At 54.7% G+C, this 17,383-nt stretch overlaps 4 protein-coding genes and 1 long non-coding RNA gene across 9 annotated transcripts in view; 3 read left to right on the forward strand and 2 right to left on the reverse strand.

Moving 5' to 3' along the window:
- Positions 1 to 1,432, reverse strand: part of EFTUD2 (elongation factor Tu GTP binding domain containing 2) — a 34,744-nt gene extending 33,312 nt beyond the window's left edge. Inside the window, exon 1 of the mRNA XM_059909027.1 lies at positions 1,271 to 1,432. The gene's annotated coding sequence lies outside the window, so the exon portion shown is untranslated. The remainder of the gene's footprint in view (positions 1 to 1,270) is intronic.
- CCDC103 (coiled-coil domain containing 103) lies at positions 1,406 to 5,857 on the forward strand. 4 transcript variants are annotated; one of them, XM_059909031.1, is made up of 4 exons: positions 1,406 to 1,536; positions 3,198 to 3,349; positions 3,749 to 3,881; positions 4,558 to 5,857. In XM_059909031.1, exons 2-4 carry the CDS (start codon positions 3,207 to 3,209, stop codon positions 4,987 to 4,989), a joined length of 708 nt encoding a protein of 235 aa, XP_059765014.1. In that variant the 5' UTR covers positions 1,406 to 1,536; positions 3,198 to 3,206; the 3' UTR covers positions 4,990 to 5,857. The 4 variants fall into 4 exon arrangements, with proteins under 4 accessions (XP_059765014.1, XP_059765013.1, XP_059765012.1 ...); XM_059909030.1 differs by lacking the exon at positions 1,406 to 1,536 and adding an exon at positions 1,615 to 1,668; XM_059909029.1 differs by lacking the exon at positions 1,406 to 1,536 and adding an exon at positions 1,646 to 1,722.
- A 157-nt stretch (positions 5,858 to 6,014) lies between these two features.
- FAM187A (family with sequence similarity 187 member A) lies at positions 6,015 to 7,259 on the forward strand. The gene has a single exon (XM_059908981.1). It carries the CDS (start codon positions 6,015 to 6,017, stop codon positions 7,257 to 7,259), a length of 1,245 nt encoding a protein of 414 aa, XP_059764964.1.
- Positions 7,260 to 8,068: 809 nt separating this feature from the next.
- On the reverse strand, positions 8,069 to 17,383 carry GFAP (glial fibrillary acidic protein). 2 transcript variants are annotated; one of them, XM_059906355.1, is made up of 10 exons: positions 16,920 to 17,383; positions 15,916 to 15,976; positions 15,625 to 15,720; positions 14,496 to 14,657; positions 13,193 to 13,318; positions 12,785 to 13,005; positions 12,160 to 12,203; positions 11,666 to 11,785; positions 10,309 to 10,394; positions 8,069 to 9,679 (listed from the first exon to the last, which is right to left on the reverse strand). In XM_059906355.1, exons 1-10 carry the CDS (start codon positions 17,366 to 17,368, stop codon positions 9,638 to 9,640), a joined length of 1,407 nt encoding a protein of 468 aa, XP_059762338.1. In that variant the 5' UTR covers positions 17,369 to 17,383; the 3' UTR covers positions 8,069 to 9,637. The 2 variants fall into 2 exon arrangements, with proteins under 2 accessions (XP_059762338.1, XP_059762339.1); XM_059906356.1 differs by lacking the exon at positions 11,666 to 11,785 and having other exon boundaries at positions 16,920 to 17,368.
- LOC132354497 (uncharacterized) lies at positions 12,849 to 13,983 on the forward strand. The gene is made up of 3 exons (XR_009499323.1): positions 12,849 to 12,939; positions 13,489 to 13,671; positions 13,896 to 13,983. It is a non-coding gene; the product is annotated as an uncharacterized LOC132354497 (long non-coding RNA).

Below are 17,383 nucleotides of genomic sequence, written 5' to 3' on the forward strand. Positions count from 1 at the left end.
CTACCACATCTGTGCACATTTCATTCTCCCAAGACACCCATGAAATGACTGCAGAAATTTTTACAGAAGGCTGTTCATGGAACAACCCACCTCATTTCTGCTTCAGGGCCACTGCACTTACTATTCTCTTCCAAAATGCTCTCCCCTTGGGCATGTATACCTTGTTCCTTCATCTCACCCAGGTCTCTACTATATAAAACGTCACCTTCTCTGAGAAGCCTCCCCTTGTCACTCTAAAAAAAGCTTCACCCATACACATTCTCCAACCCCCACTTTCATTGTTTTATTATTTTTATTAACATTTATCATTAGCTGACACGTATCTATTCGTGTATTTACTGTCATCTCTCCAACTACAGTTTAAGCAACGACTGTTTTTTTTCACTTAGAACGGTGCCTGGCACAAAACAGAACCTCAATCAGTATTTGCTGAATGACTAAATGAGTGACTCCAACAAGGCACAGAGAAGATAGGTGACTTGCCCACAGTTGCACAAATTAGTGAACTTCGGTACCAAACTTCACCGCAGCTTCCCACCACAACGCAGGCTCTCCAAGGAATACAGAGTAAGGACGGAGGGAGCTTGGTAGAGAAAGGGTGAAGGCGGCACAGTTGGAAGAGGGAGTGAGACAGGTGCATGGACAGTGCAAGAACGACCCCTGCCCCGGGAAAGGGTTTTAAAGATGGACGACAGGGGCTCCCCTGGTGGCGCAGTGGTTGAGAATTTGCCTACCAATGCAGGGGACACGGGTTCGAGCCCTGGTCTGGGAAGATCCCACATGCCGCGGAGCAACTAGGCCCGTGAGCCACAACTACTGAGCCTGCGCGTCTGGAGCCTGTGCTCCGCAACAAGAGAGGCCGCGACAGTGAGAGGCCCGAGCACCGCGATGAAGAGTGGCCCCCGCTTGCCGCAACTAGAGAAAGCCCTCGCACAGAAACGAAGACCCAACACAGCTTAAAAAAAAAAAAACAAAAAAAAACACCAACGTTTAAAAAAAAAAAAAGTTAACTTTAAATGAAAAAGGTAGCCATTTAAATTCTACAGCCTAAAAAAAAAAAAAAAAAAAAGATGTACGACAGGAGGGAACCCCGGAATCGGTGGGGGGGGGGGCGGGGTGGGAGGGCTTTCATTCCCTTTCCCGCCTCAATTAACCCATCTGTAAAGTGAAAGGAGAAGATAGCATATAACGTTTCCTCCACATCTGACATTATTTAATTTCCCATCCCACAAGAGCAACCTTCCCATGCCGTGGACCCGCGTCAGCTCACCTCCCGCTGCTCAGCCAAAATCTCCGAGTCAGCCGCCGGAGACCGCGCTTCCGTCCCACGCCGCCGCACCGCCTGCGCCCGCTGTTCGGAAGGACCCCGCAGACGCCGCGGTCGCGTTTCTGCCCCGGAGGACAGCCCTTTGCCTGTGGACCAGCTCGGAAGAATGCCGGCCGCGGACACAGGAACCTGCGAGGCGGAGTTGTGGGTCCCCAAACCAAGGCGTGGGCTGCTCCGAAGAAAGCAAGGCCCGAGGAGGCGAGAATCTGGTCAGGCGCCTCGGGGCCACCCTGACGAGGGCGGGGGGCCTTCGGGGCGGTCACGTGGGCAGGCTGTTGGAGCAGTTGCTGGGCAACCACAGCTGCTGGGCGTGGTCTACACTGAGCCGACTTGGTCTGGCGGTAACTGGGGATCCCCAAAGAAAGGAAACCAGGGCCCTGGCTGCTGGGGTGAAGGTCAGGGGGCAGGAGGATTAGATGTTCTATTTATTTCAGTGACTGGCAAGGGCTCAGAACTAGACAGGAGCCAGGACACCTGAGTTCAGTTCCTGGCCAACCCAGCCTCCTTCTTGGTCTTCAAGCTTACCCATGTTGGGGTGGAGGGGGAGGGCACGGGGTTGGTTGTAGACGTCAAGCTTCCCTGCCCTAAGACTGTTGATGATGACTTCACCACTTAATCTAGCTTAGTGCACTAAGAGTCTGATGTTCAAAGGGGTCTCACAGTAAGGAAATGCTAGAGCCAAGACTAGAACACATATAGGTGATCTCCGTGTAAAACGGGTCAGTCAGCCTCAGATATGCGGAGGCTGCAGAAGTACAGTGGCAGAGCTAAAGAGGTTGCCCAAGAACCTAGGAATCTGTGCTCCAGCCCTGGCTGGACAGAGGGATTTGGAAACGGGGATCATTGAGCCCCTTCTTCTGCCACCTCTACTTGATTTCCTGCTCAGTCTCTGCATCTGGATTGGGTGGAAAGTATCATTCCTCGTTAAAGACATTTAACAATGAGTGGAATTTTATCCCAGGGCTCAAGAGTAGGTTACAATAGTTCTGCTTTTGTGTGAGGGCCTCTATCACAACTCGCTATAGAGTGAGTCCATGTGGAAATGTGAAGGGACTGAATTCTGAAATCTAAATGCTTCCTCAGCCAAAGCACCAATACTAAAATATTTTTAGAGGCAGAATAAAAAAGAATGAAAAATTGCCGTTTAAAACAACATGGATGAAAAAAAAAAAAAAAAAACCCAACATGGATGGACCTAGAGGGTGTTATGCTAAGGTATTATACAGTATTACAGGATATTATAAGTCAGACAGAGAAAGACAAATACTGTATGATTCCACTTATGTGTGGAATCTAAAACACAAATGAACAAACAAAACAGAACAAACTGGTGGTTGCCAGAAGGGAAGGGGGTGGTGGGATGGATGAACTAGGTTAAGAAGCACAAACTTCCAGGTATAAAATATATGTTATGAGAATGTAATATACAGAATAGGGAATATAGTCAATAGTATTGTAATAACCTTAAATGATGACAGATGGTAACAAGACTTATTGTGGTGATCATCTTGTAATGTATATAAATGTCGAATCACTATGTTGTACACCTGAAACTAATATAACATTGTATGTCAATTATACTTCGATTAAAAAAATATTTTCAGAGGCAGAGAGCAAAATTTAGACAAGGCACTAAATTGAAAGTCAAGACTATTTTCAGTGGCAACAAATCTTAAGCAAGACCTCACTGTGCAACTCAGCTTCCCTCTGTAAAATAGAGAACTAGATTTTTATAACACCCCCCTCAAGATAAGTGACTAGATATCCAGAGTGCTTTGGGGTCATTTTGTGGGCTGGCAAAGAATCCAGATGCAACCCCCCACCCCTGATATTCACCCTCTGCTGACATTCATTCCCTTTGCCTTCCCAGGCACAGGCCATGAAAAGGAATGACATCATTGACTTCAAGGCTTTGGAGAAAGAGCTGCAGGCTGCACTCACTGCTGATGAGAAGTACAAACGGGAAAATGCTGCCAAGTTACGGGCAGTGGAACAGAGGGTAGCTTCCTATGAGGAGTTCAGGTCGGCTTACTGCCATTTTTCTCAGGCTCTCCTGTTATGGTTTACTATAGTGGATAAGAGCGTGCACTTGGAGTCAGACAATTCTGGGCTCAATCTTGGCCGTACCTTCTGCTACCTGTGTGATCTTGTGCAAGTTATTTAACCGATCTGAGCCTCTGTTCCTCATCTGTAAGAGAGAGTAACCATTGTCATGTTAAATGTTATTGCACATAAGATTCTGAGCACAATATCTGGCACATGGAAAGTGCTCAAAAGTTGTCAGCTATTGTTACTGTTGTTGTTATTATTATTGTCATATTAGCCTGCCAACAGGTTCAGCCAGTATCACACAAAGTCCAGCCACCTCATACCTACAGACAGCATTAGGTCCATCCCCTAATCTCTGTCCTTTGCCTGTAGGGGTATTGTCCTTGCATCACATCTGAAGCCACTGGAGCAGAAGGACAAGATAGGAGGAAAGAGGACTGTGCCCTGGAACTGTCACACTATTCAGGGAAGGCCCTCCCAGGATGAAACCACTGAAATCTCCCCGGTAGGTGAGGCCCAGCAGGATTCTCTGCCTTAAACCTCCAACCCTGTTTTCTTATAACACATATGTTTTCCTTATTTCTCATGTAAAGCCAACAGAGGCAGGTTTCTGCCTCCAATCCCAGAAAGAAAAGCAACCAACGGGTGGTGAGGCCAAAACTAACCAGAACAGGTCAGAAAGGTGGGCTCGGCAGGCCCCTGTCAGTCAGTCCTTAGTTCCCATTCCCAGATCAGATTTAGGTTGCTCTGCCTCGAGTTATATGGTATAGAGCCTATGATCCTCTGGCAGTGTTGGGAAGGAGATCTAGCCTGTCAGATCCTTAATACTCATCTTGAGTTCCTTTCTCTCCTCCCGAGGTTTCCAATTACCCCCTCTCCTGCCCTGCCCAGAGTAAACTCTGACTTAGTCTTGTAGATCAGGGCTATGTCTACATTCATCAGTAGGAAAATCCTGGTACAACTGAGAGTCTCAAATCACAGCCTGGGTTCCTTGGGACCCTCCCTCCCCATCCCATCCCTTGTTCCCTCGTCTGAAAATGAGGCCCACAGGGACCGCAGCCTTGCCAGTGCTCAGAGAGTGATACTAGAGCTCAGATGAAAATCCACAGGCTCCCCTCACTCTCACTGTCATAGAGCAGCTGCAGGAGCTCTGTACTCTCTTTCCTTCATCTGCGATCCAGGAGAAAACGCTCCTCCAGCCCGAGACCTCGGCTGAGTTCTACCGTGATTGGCGGCGATACTTGCGGAGTGGGCCAGAGCGCTACGAGGCCCTGCTGCATCTCGGGGGCCCAAAGCTGGGCCGCCTCTTCCAGATGGATGTGGGGTTTGGGCTTCTAGGGGAGATGCTGATGGCACTGGCTGATCACGTGAGGCCAGCTGACTGGTGGGTGGTGCTGGGGGTCCTGCGCAGCCTGGCCAGCACGGGCCGCTTCACCCTGAACCTGAGCCTGATGAGCCATGCGGAGAAAGAGAGCTGCAGATCCTTGTTTCAGAAGCTGCAGGCCATGGGCACCCCCAGCCTGGAGGGGCGGGGTCTGGGGGAGCAGCCTGGTGGGCTCCAGGAGGAGGAGAGTCTTCTGCAAGAGCTGCTAAGGCTGTATCACGTGGACTGATGGGACCAGTTACCTTCAGAGGCCCCCAGTGGCCACTGGAGGCATTTTTTTGTTGTCTCGAGGGCTCTGCAGGACTGTAGTGAGAAGCCCACACCTAATTCCCTTCTGGTCTTGGAATTTTCACAACAAAAGCAGTAACTGAATTTTCCCTTTTCCTCCAGCCTCTTGGGGGCTCCATATGCTGAACTGTGTAGATCCACAGGATGGTCAAGGGCCCAAGAAGTTGAAAGACTTTTGCTTCCCACCCTTAGAGTCTGCCAGTCTGCTAGCCCATGGCCCTGAGAGATGGGTGCGAACCCAACCAAACACTGGTACCACCAGTTATAGCCTCCACTCAAAAAAAGTAAAAAGCAAAATTGTTAATCTTCCATGATAAATTAATACTGATCTCCATAGCTCTTAACAAGAGTATTTGTAACTGGAAACCAACAGAATGGACATTTAATCAATAAATGATCAAATGCTACCTCATTTGAGGTGCAGTATTTTTCTCGAGGGGCTGACTTCCTGTGCAGGTTGGGCCTGGGAAAGCCCCAAGCCATCAGCTCAGGCCTGGCCAGCCTCCCAGGCATCTTCAGATGGCCAGATGTGCAGGTAGGAGGGTTTCCTTCAACTCCTGGATTAACCAAAGGGAGGACCTTTCCACCGGGCAGGCAGGGCAGGGCCTGGAACAGAGAGGCAGAGAGTTCCCTGTCCTGGTACCTGGGCCCTTGCTTCTCATTCTGGCTTCCCCTGACCCATTCTTGAGTGAGTGTCAGTGTTCTAGAAAGGGGAGAAAGGGCCAGGTTCTAGAATGGTTTTCCCTCAAGATCATGTCTGGAATGTTAGAAGGGCATCTTGTACTTCCACTGGGAATAAATTGCTTGGTCTGTGGCAGCTTCCTCTGCAGACTGTTGCTTCTTCTCCCGGCTGCTGAATCCTTTCCTCATATACGTGCCTCCTCCCAGCAGTGATTTCTAGAAGCCCCACAGGCCTTTAGTGCCTAGGTTTTGCCCTGCCCCCTCTGACTCTTCCCTTGCGCAGGCATGAACCTGGCCCAGGCCACTGTGCTCCTGTGGGTGTTGGGGAGCCTCCAGGCCTTTGAAATCGTGGAGAAGGAGAACATTTTTCAGAGGACCCCCTGCCCAGCTTTCCTGATGTTTGACAATGCAGCCTACCTGGCTGACATGAGCTTCGAGCTCCCCTGCCACTGCAAGCCCGAGGAGGTGTCCGCTGTCGTCTGGTACTATCAGAAGCACCTCGGCAGCGGCCACACCAAAGTGCTGACGGACTTTGATGGGCGGGTCCTGACGGAGGCAGCCCAGGTGCGTGTGGGCAGCGACATGCTGGTCCGCTTCAGCATCCGTATGTTCAGCCTGCTGGTCTTCCGGGCGCAGCCCGAGGACTCAGGCTTGTATTTCTGCGGCACCCGCAAGGGGGACTACTTTTACGCCTACGACGTGGACATCCAGAGCAGTGAGGGGATGGTGGCCACCTTCAAGGACCAGGGCCAGGAGCCCTTCGCAGATGAGTACCACGGGAGCCTCCACGTCTTCACCACCTTCTGGGAGTGGACCCCCTGCGACCGCTGCGGGGTGCGCGGGGAGCAGTGGCGCATCGGCCTGTGTTACCTGCAGAGCCCAGACCTCTCCCCCCGCTACCGCAAGACACTGCCCGACGTGGTGTCCTGTGGTTCGCGGGCCGTGCCCAGGCAGCTCCGGGCCCAGGCCAGCAACCACGCCCCTGAGCTGCTGCTTCGGAGCTGCCTGGTGCCCTGCGAGAAGAAGAAGAAGATCCAGGAGGGTGTGATGGCCCTCTTCAGCTACGTGTCCAAAGTGGGCAGCCGGCCCTGGTTGCCCCAGGTGCCCATTCAGTTCCACCAGCAGAGGCTGGGCCACGGACTAATCATCTCCTGTCCCGGGGCCCGGCCGGAGCATGCCGTGGCCTGGGACAAGGACCACCAGTACCTCTACCGCACGCAGTACCTAAAGGGCGTCAACTGGTCCATGAGGGTGTTCATCGACCACGGCAACCATCTCCACATCCGCTTCACCCAGCTGGAAGACCGGGGCATCTACTACTGCTGGCGGCAGGGCGTGCGCATCGCTGGGGTCCGACTGGGCGTGACATCTCGAGGCCGCTACCCAGTCTCGTTCTCCAACCCCGAGATTCGGGCCGCCCTGGTGCTCACCCTGATAGGCTACCTGCTCATCACGGCAGTCTTCATCACTATTCACCTCTGTCGTTGCTGCTGTTACTTATTCCGCTGTTGTCCCAACTTCTCCCCCTAGGCTCTCTCTTCCCCAGCTCTGAAGACCAGATGTGCTCAAATGTGTTTGTTAAATGGTACCAGATGCCTCTGGATAGGCATCCTGAGCTGGGATGTGTGGCAGGGCATGTGGACAAAGTTGTTAGCTATAACCTGCTCCCCGCTACCATGAGCGAGTCTGGGACCCAATCTGGGAAGTGGGGAGGCCTGAGGCTGGTGGGAGATGGGGGACTGAAGCGAGATGGAAGTAGCCAGGGTGCACGTGTCTTCTGACTTCACGCTCAGAGAGGCAAGAAGTGAACCTAACATTTATCACCTGTCTGGTGTTGAACAGTGTTTGACGTGCTTTATTTTCTTGCCTTCGAGGATTGCTAAGTGGGCGCTGTTTGAATTGGGGGTAGCAGTGGGGGAAGAAAAGAGTCGGGGTACCTAGTATATATCCTCTTTGCCTTCTTTCCCAGCCTCATCCCGGGACTGGCAGGTAGAAATGGTGAGTTTGGGAATACAGGTAAAGACTAGAACAGGGGAAATGGGTGAGGAAATTGGAGACTGAATTCAGCACTTTCCTGAGAGACTGCACCCAGGCTGGGGGCTGGGGGTGAGAAGAGGGGCGGGAAGCGAAGGCCGTGGGGGGCAGGCACCAGGGCTGCAGGGCAGAGCAGGGCTGGGGATGGGATTTGTCATGTGGCCACTGCTGGGGGTGGCTGGGGGTCCCAAGATGATCAGTGATAAGAAGCAAGTTGTGTCTTGTCCAAGGCTACTTCCTGCCCCCTTCCCCCAGCCCCAGCCTCTGCCGAACAGATGAGAGTCCACTCTGGGGAAAGCCACAGCAGTTGTCTTTATTTATGTCAGTGACTAAAGGCAGCAGTGGTGCCCCGAAGGTTAGCAGCAGTGGGTGGCAGGAGGGAGTAGGGGAAGGGCACCAGTCTTGGAAAGAGGGAGGGACTCCTACTTCTCCCTCCCTCTGCCTTAGAGGGAGATGGGGACACTGGAGTGGGCCTCTGAGCCCCGCTCGTGGGCACTGATCATCTCGTGTCCGCCAGTCTTCCCGTGGACCGCAGAACAGGTGCTCGGGGTGAAAGTGTCTGCCCCAAGCTGTCCTGCCTCTAGGCTGCAGGAACACAAACCAGTGTCTTCACTCTGCGTGGGCCTCGGGTTCCCAAATTATAAAATAGGGCGCTACCTAAAACACGGGGGTAAGCTTTGTATTTGACTACGAGGGGACAACAGGGGCCTTGGCTTAGGGAAGAGCAGCGGTCACTGTGGGGAGGAGAGGGTCAGGCGTGCGGCAGAGGCTTTGCCTAGCAGTATTTGCTGGGGTCAGGCGGCAGCTGCAGCGGCTCCCAGGCCTGGGTGGACAGGGGTTACGCAGCCAGGAAAGGGCCTTTAGAGCTGGGACAAAGTGGGCCCTGCCCCCAGGAACAGCAGCCTCTTTCTTTCCTGTTTCACCATCTTCAAGAGGATGAGTCACTTTCTTGATTCCCACGACCCAGAGGCCAAGTGTAACTGCTCACTCACAGCCCCCCACTCTGATGTCTGGCCTCATCCCAACCGCCTCCTCTACCATCTCTACCTGCCCCCCCTCCAGCCTGTATCGGGGGCGGGGGAGTCCTCCTGGGCTTGACCTCTCTGTGCCCACAGCTCGGGGCCAGGCCCCCTTCTACTCCCTCCCAGCACCCCTTCCCTCACCACTTACACTGTAGTTCCCCCAAGTACTGAGAATCAAGCTCCCACGGGCCCACAGCATGCCCACGTGGCAGCTCAGTGGGGCTGAGACACTTGAACCATCACTCAGGAGGCCCCTCTGCAATCTGGGCAGGCCAGGAATTCTGTCCGGTGACTACTCCAGGTAGCAGGATAGCCCCACCCACCCTCAGACTGGGCAGAGTCAGTCTAGAAGAATAAGCCTCTGGCCAAGGCCGCCTTGCCTATGGGGATTCCCCTGCCTGTCTCAGCGTCTCGGTTTTCCTCCACCAGCCTGAGGAAATTCAAAGACCCCTTTCCCAGATACCCCCAGACACCTCCGGCTCTGGCAACAGTTGCCATGACAACAGGGATTCGGGATATGGAGGGTGATTTATTAGGTCTCCCTGCCCTCCCCAACTTCTCTCCTCCCTCCCAATTCTAACCCAAGCTGCTGGCCATGCCCCTCCAGGCTGCCCCTTTGGGGTGAGTGCCCTGTTAGAGTTGCTGGGTGCCGGGTGGGTGCTGTCTGACAGCCTTAATGCTGATGGAGCCTAGGGCAGCAAGCTGACATAGAGACTGAGGGGGAAGAGGAGCAGCTGGGGTGGGTGGGAACTCAAGTCTGGGGAAATTAACTAGCAGAGGAGAGGCAACTACCCCGACTCCTGCTGCAGGCCCCTCATACTGTGGGGCAGGGACCACCAGGTGGGTCCTGCCTCACATCACATCCTTGTGCTCCTGCTTGGACTCCTTAATGACCTGCAGGGGACAGAGAAAGTGCCACAGTTAGGTTAGGAGCTCACACAGACTCCAGGTCCACCACAGCTAGGCTATGGACCTAGACAAGTCCCCCGCCTTCCTGGGTCATCTTTTCTATGATAGTAGCCGGAACACGCCCATGCAGCAGTCAGAGGGGGAGATGAGGTAACGTGGGCAAACAACTAGCACCGTGCCTGGCACATGGTGAGCTGATCTTGTAAGATTAGCTGGTACTGTTGCTGGTGTGATAGGGAGGGGGTTATGACCAATCCCCCCATACCATTCTTCTGCCAGGTTCCTTTCACCAAGCTGCAAGTTGAAAGTTGGGAGTGAAAGCTACTAACTTTAATTTTCTTTTTCTCTCCCCCAGGCCTGGCATGGGGGCACCGGAGTCTGAGGGTGAGATAGGGAGAAAGCTGGAGTCAGGACCCCATCCAGTGGTCTAGGCACCCAGGCTCCCCTTAGAACTGCCAGTGGAGGGGCTGGGGAAATGAATTACATCCGGGTTCCTTCCCCTCTTGCAGAGCCTCCCAGAGGAGCTGTTGTGAATGATCAACAACCTTCTATGTGCCAGTCAAGCTTTCTTCCAGAGTCTGCCGGGGCCAGAATCTGGGATCCGCCCTCCTCACCTCTCCATCCCGCATCTCCACGGTCTTCACCACGATGTTCCTCTTGAGGTGGCCTTCTGACATGGAATTGGTGTCCAGGCTGGTTTCTGCAGGCATGAGGAGAGGAGGCCTCCGTGGGCTCTCAGGGCACTAGACATCCTCTCCCACCCTCGGTTTCACCATGAAATCCCCAATCATGAGTCCAAAAGCCTATCCAATCAGGCAGAGAGGGCATAGGCTCTTCCAAAGGGGCTGGCAACCTCCTAAGTCCCTATGGTGCTGGGCAAGTCCTTGCTGCCCCACTCGCTCTCCTGGCCTGGCTGCATTTCAGCCCCTCTGCAAGCCCTCACCTGGCCCCTGGCTTCCTGACAACCCAGCGCCGTGCCAAGGAAGGAGCACGTGGGTTTTGAAGTCAGGCAGGCCAGAACTTGAGTCCCAGCTCAGCCACATGACTGTGGGCAAGTTAATTTACCTCTTCCAGCCTCAGTGTCCTCATCTGCAAAATGGGGATGCTGTTGTCTACTTTTCTAGGTGGGAGTGAGGAGTCAGTTAACTGAAATAATGTTTGTTAAATGACGGGCACATATTAGTGCTCAATACACGTGGGTCCCTTTCCTGTCCCCCTTCCTCTTTCCTACTTCTCTCTGCCTCTCCTCTGGGCCCTAGTGACCCTTTTCTGTCTGGCATTTGGCAGTATTGCCTCTACCTGGTCTGCCTGGTTAACCTTTCTGATGCTGAACTAAGCCCTGATACATGCATAGCTAGTGTTCCTAAATTTCTAGCCCAAAAGAAAGAAGAATTTTTTTTTCCTTAGCTAAGAATCATTTGAGGGCCACATACAAGTAAGAAGTAATTGACTTTTTTTCCCCCCTCAGAGAGAAAAATATAACATGTCACACTCACTAATATTTAAAATTAAGAGCAGGGGACATAAAACTTTGTTCACTCCAAGAGCAGCAGTCCAGGGGGAAATAATCCTCTGGGTTGAATCATCACTGAGCTGAACAATGGAGCCTCAGGGACAGAAGAATCAGGCAGAGAGCCTAGCTGCCGGGCACAGCGAGACCCTAGGGGCCCTCCCAGTGATGGGAAAGAGGTGAGGCAGAGGCTGGCGTTTGCTCAGAGGCCCCAGAACATCTCACCTGTGCACCCGAGGACTTATCACCTTGAACACCGGCCAACTCTGCTACTCTAACCTACATTTACCCTGTGCCAGGTCCTGGGCTGGGTGCTGAGGCTGCTGGGAAAATGACACAGGCTTGGCCCTTTAAGGAAACCTGGGAGGAGGGAGCCCAAGAGGATGGGGAAAGTGGGCTTGGTGAGGCTCGCTCCCTATCAAGCTGAGAAGAGCACCGTGTCTATAAGGCAGGCAGCTAACCGAGAGCCGGTGGGGCTCCATTTACAATCTGGTGAGCCTGTATTGGTATAACTTGTATTGTGAGGCTTTTGAGATGTCTTGTGACCTTGTGACCTTCCCCTTCTTTGGTGCTTTTGCCCCCTGTAGTGACAAGCAGTTAAAAAAAAAACACACAAACATCAAACACTTGGATGTGCAGAGCTTAATCAGGGATCTGCAGACAGGACAGAGGTTGAGACCGTCATCACCCAGTTCTGCAATGGAATGGGGTGTGGGGATGGGGGGGGGTGTGGGACAAAGGGCAGAGCAGGACAGGAGTGGCTGTAAGCCCCACCTCGAATGCTCTGGGATGGTGTGTTCTGGCTAGAAGTTCTGCGGTGAATCATGAAGGTCCCCATGGAGAGCCCCAGGCCCGTTTGCCCTGGTCCTCGGCCCCAGGCCAGAACAGCAACCCACAGGCCTGGGGGAGGGGGCAGGAGTCCAACACTCTGCCCACAAGACCCTGTTCTACTGACCTCGGATCTGCAGGTTGGAGAAGGTCTGCACAGGAATGGTGATGCTGAAAGACAGCAGAGAGAGAGAGAGGGGTGACCAGGCTGCCCTAGGATATCCCCAGGCCAGGTCCTGGTCTGGGGATTTCATGACAGCTTTGAGGCTTTTTTCCCTGCCAGGAAAGGCCGACCCCATCTTTTAGCTTCCCCAGCAGCAAACACACTCCTTGGAGCTGCCAAATCCGGCAAGGGGCCTGGATGTTGTGAGGGGAACATCTCTATTCAAAAGAGAGTGGGTGCTTGGAGGATGGCAGAGGGGAGGGAAGAGTGGCGAAGAGAATTCCCAGGAGGCAGAAGACACTGGTCAGGGGAAAAGAAGTCCGATTTTTGTTGGGAGGGTGGGAAGTGAGCCTCTTAGTTTGGGAGGTGACCCGAGTCCTTACCCCGGGACCTAATCAACATGGGCTGAATTGAATCCATTCATTCATTCATCAGACATTTATTGAATACCAACTGTGTGTTAGGCAAGCACTGTGCTGGGCACTGGGATAGGAGGGGGCTGGACACAAGACTGAATAAGACAGTCCCTGAAGGGAGCAAAGCAGCTCCAGGGAGGGGCACGCAGGGAGGGCTGCTGGGCTGGGCTCACCGGTTCTCCTCGCCCTCCAGCAGCTTCCTGTAGGTGGCGATCTCGATGTCCAGGGCCAGTTTAACGTTGAGCAGGTCCTGGTACTCCTGCAGGTGGCGGGCCATCTCGTCCTTGAGGCTCTGCCCCTCCTCTTCCAGCCGGGCCAGCGCCTCCTGGTAACTCGCCGCCTCCCGCGCGTGGCGCTCCTCCTGCTCCCGCATCTGCCTCTCCAGGGACTCGTTCTGTGGGTGGAGTCGGCTGGTTTCTCGAGGCCCCGCCCCGAGTAACTTTTCAGAGCTCCGCCCCCAGCCCTGGTCCCAGCCCCTGGCCCTTTTCCAGCACCTCCTAGGGCGGCAGGTCCCCTCCTCCGGTTCGCCAGCCTCCGCTCGCGGGCCCCGTCCCCCCGCCTCTGGCCCTGCCCGCGCTCACCGTGCCGCGCAAGGACTCTAGGTCGCAGGTTAAGGCCTGCAGCTGGCGCCGGTAGTCGTTGGCCTCGTGCTTGGCCTGGCGGAGCAGCTCCGCGTTGCGGGCAGCGGCGTCCGTCAAGTCCGCAAACTAAATGGGGAGAGGGCTTTATGCTGAGCGGAGGGCTGGGGACGCTTATGGCGGAAGTTGTGCGGGCCCGTGGGGAGGAACGATGTCTGGAGGATCAGGGAGATGGGCGGGACCCCAGGGTGGTTGTCCAGCTCACCCCAGCCATTGGCCCTGGGTGGGATTATTCGCAGCGACTGCGGCCCGTGGACCGGGGACACAGAAGACACTGCTACGTCTCCAGCACCTAGCACAGTGCCTGGTCAGGGAATGCAGGAATGGAACAGTGTTCGCCACGGAATCCAGAATCTCCAGCACTGGCAGCTCCATCCACGTGACTGAACCCTGTCCTCTTCCACCTTACACAGGGGATTCTGGTGAGCAAGCGCTGGATTCTAATAGCCCTGTTGCAGTGAAGCCCTCAGGGCTCCACCACGTCTTGCCCTGCTCAGAACCATCACTGGCTTCTGCCACTTAAACTCCTCAGCTCCACGCCCTGGCCCAGGATCTCTGGGCCCCTACCTCTTTGTGCTTTTCGGCCTCTACTCAGGCTCTGTCCTGCACTCTGAATGCCCCTTTCCTCTTTTCTTTATGTTCACAGGCTTCCAGTCCTGCCTGGTCCCAGTGCCCTCCCTTCTATGATATCCTTCCTGTCCCCACATTGTATATAAACTCTGCCCTGCTGTGTTCTCCGTAGACATCATTATTGGGTGACATAACATCTCCCTGGTCAGACATGTCTCTGTATCCTGGGCAGAGCTGGAGATGTAGTAGATGCTCAATAACCCAGGATACAGAGGCATCAAGAATTCAGGCTCCCAAGTGAGATAGCTAGGGTTAGAAATCCAGCTTTACTGCTTAGGAGCTGTGTGACGTTCGGCAAATTGGTTAACCTCTCTGGACTTTAGTTCTCTCATCTATCAAAGAACAGTACCTACTTCATGGTAAAATAATCCATGCAAAGCACAGGGCCTAATACACAACAGTGTTGGCTAATAGTAATAGCAATAAGTACTAATAAGTACTTATTGGAAATAATAATGCCTGTGTAACCCCGGGCAAGTCACCTCACTTCTCTGGTGAAGATCAGTCACTCAGAGAGGATCCTCCCCCAGCTTCCTCCACCCTCCTTCCCCAGTTCCTTTGTATGGAGCCAGGAGGGCTGCCTGGAGGAGGCAGGCTGGCCCAAAGTCAGGGCTACCTTGGAGCGGTACCACTCCTCCGCCTCATGCATGTTGCTGGACGCCACTGCCTCGTACTGCATACGGATCTCTCTCAGGGCTGCTGTGAGGTCGGGCTTGGCCACATCCATCTCCACGTGGACCTGCTGCTGAGCTAGCTGCTCCTGGAGCTCCCGCACCTCCTGGCCAGGGTGAGAGAAGGGATGCCAGGGCTCAGGGACCAGGCTGCAACTGGGGTTTCCCCCCAGCATCATGCCCTCTTCTGTCTGCCCCTCGGACACAGAAGTTGGCTAAGGGAGATGGTCATTCCTAGTTGAAGGAAATGGCATGGCCCAGGCTAAGGGAGGCGGGGGGTACTTTGGGGGTCTCATGGTGTCCTCCTCCCAAGCCTGGAAGGCAGGAGCACTGAAAGTGTGCCTGTGTTCTCGTGGGAGAGTGACTGAGTCCCTGTGGTGTGGGTGTGCCTGTGGGTTCCCAGGTTCCCTGAGGCCGTGGATTCTGCATCCATTATCTGAAGTCAGAGCTCAGCTGTGGTGGGGGGGTTGGTTGGTTTGTTTGTGTGTGTATTTTTATGTATGGCTCTCATTTAAATGGAGACAGATGGCAGAGGGAATGGAGTCAGAGAGACTAACTGTGTGACCCTAGCAAGTTCTTTAACATCTCTGGGCTTCAGTGTCCTCCTCTGTGAAAAGGAGATAACACTGGAACGGCGGTCCCTATCTCACTGGGCTGTAGTGAAGAAAAACAGGAGGCAATGAGGCCTGTTGTAATTCTCAGTAAGTGGAGTGTGTGTCTGTGTGCATTTTACCGGGGGCTGGGGATGCTCTCTTATCTATCATTTTGTACCCCGGCCGCACAGCGAGGCACGTGAGTTCCCCAGCCAGGGATGGACCCCGTGCTCCCTGCAGTGGAAGCGTGGAGTCCTAACCACTGGACCACCAGGGAAGGCCCTGTCTTTATCTCTGTCTCCCTTAGTCTCTCTCTGTATCTCTCTCTGTCTTTTCTCTCTCTCCCATTTTCTTTCTCTCTCTGTCAGTCTGTCTCCTTCTCTCTATGTCTGAATACCTCTGCCTCAGTCTCTGTCTCTCTGTCTCTTTTCCTCAGTTCCAATCTCTGTGTTGGCCTTTCCTCCCTCTGCCCTGGCCTTACCTCCTCATGGATCTTCCTCCAGAACCGGATTTCCTCCTCCAGAGACTCAGTCTTCCTCTCCAGATCCAGACGGCCCAGGGTGGCTTCATCTGCCTCCTGGAGTAGGGAGGAAGCAAAGGGCCCCTCTGACCCCAGACTCCTCCTCCCCACTCCCTAGTCTTATCTGATCCCTCCTTTTGTGGCTGGGGGGAGCAGCACATTGCTCTGGAGGGCTGGGCTTGGGGGCTATGTTTGGGTGGGCTGCCATCAACACTTTCCCCCTCCCCGGCCCCTCCCCTCTGCCACCCTGACCTGTCGATAGGCAGCCAGGTTGTTCTCAGCCTCCAGCCTCAGGTTGGTTTCATCCTGGAGCCTGGGGTAGGGGGACACATTCCTGGGTCCGGGCTCTTCTGAGGACTATAGGACCCCTGCCCTAGTCTCCCTGGAGGTAGCTGCCAGAGAACCCCCCCCCTCCCTCCCAGGACCAATGTGAGTGGCAAGAGGAGTGAGGGGCAGAAGGACTTGGCCAGGAGGGTGAGCAGACAAGGTCCTTTGCTTTAACTCGTTACCAAGTTGCCTTATCAGGGTTGCTGCACCTGCTCCCGCTCACACAGGCGCTTCCACCAATGTACACTCACTGCTGCACACACCACACACACACACACACACACACACGTCCTCCTGCACTTGAAGTCACACATGCATGCCCTGCCAGCTCAGCAAGGACCATGCCCCTGGGGTTTCCTCTGACCTTTGGAAATGGGTTTTATTAAGATCTCCGCTTTACAGCTGTGCAAGTTGAAGTGTCTTGACTAGGGTCATAAGCTGGTGACAGGCAGGGTCTCCTGTATTCTGAAGCCAGTATTCTGCCTGCTCTTTCCCCCTCTTCCTGTAGCCCCAGCCCAGTCCTCCTGGTGCATACCAATCTTCCCTTCCAGTTCCCCCTCTAGACGGACCCAGGCTCAGAATACGTGCGCTCCCCGACCACAGTAACAAGGCCCTGCAGTGAGTGAAACGCAGAGACCCTGCCCGCTGGGGGTCCCTGACTGTCCCACACAGCTTTCCCCAGCGGGGAGGTGCTGAGAGTACCCGAAGGTCTTTGGGAATCAGATCCCTGAGATCCTGGGCCTCCTCCCGGGCCCACCCTCATCTTGGGGAGCAAGGGCCACCCTCTCCTCCCAGAGGTGGGAAACTGGGGAGCAGGGAGGCAGAGCCCCTGCCCGAGACCCCGCAGGCCTGCAGGTGCTGCCTCTCCCGGGGTGGGGGGTGGCTCAGTGCTCCCTGTTCATGAGGCCCCTCTGCGGCCCCCTCCTCACTTCTGCCTCAGGGTGCCCAGGTCCTGCGCCAGATTGTCCCTCTCCACCTCGAGCCGGGCGCTGTTGGCGGTAAGTTGATCAAGCCGCAGCCGCAGCTCGCGCAGCTCCGCCTGGTAGACGTCGGCAAGCTTGGTGGGCTCCTTGGCCCGCAGCTGGTTCAGCTCGGCAGCCAGCACCTTGTTCTGCTGTTCCAGGAAGCGCACCTTCTCGATGTAGCTGGCGAAGCGGTCATTGAGCTCCATCATCTCCGCCCGCTCACTGGCCCGGGTCTCCTTGAAGCCGGAGCTGAGCGCCCCGGCCAAGGAGAAGTCCACCCGGGCCGGGAGTGGAGGCGGCATTCGAGCCAGGGACAGGCGGGTGCCAGGACCCAGGCGGCGGCCCCCCATCCCCATCTCTGAGGAGGAGACATAGGAGCGGCGAGCCACTGAGGTGACCCGTCTCCTCTCCATCCTGTCCTGGCTCTG

Source organism: Balaenoptera ricei, chromosome 20 (genome assembly GCF_028023285.1).
Source record: "Balaenoptera ricei isolate mBalRic1 chromosome 20, mBalRic1.hap2, whole genome shotgun sequence".
NCBI lineage: Eukaryota > Metazoa > Chordata > Mammalia > Artiodactyla > Balaenopteridae > Balaenoptera > Balaenoptera ricei.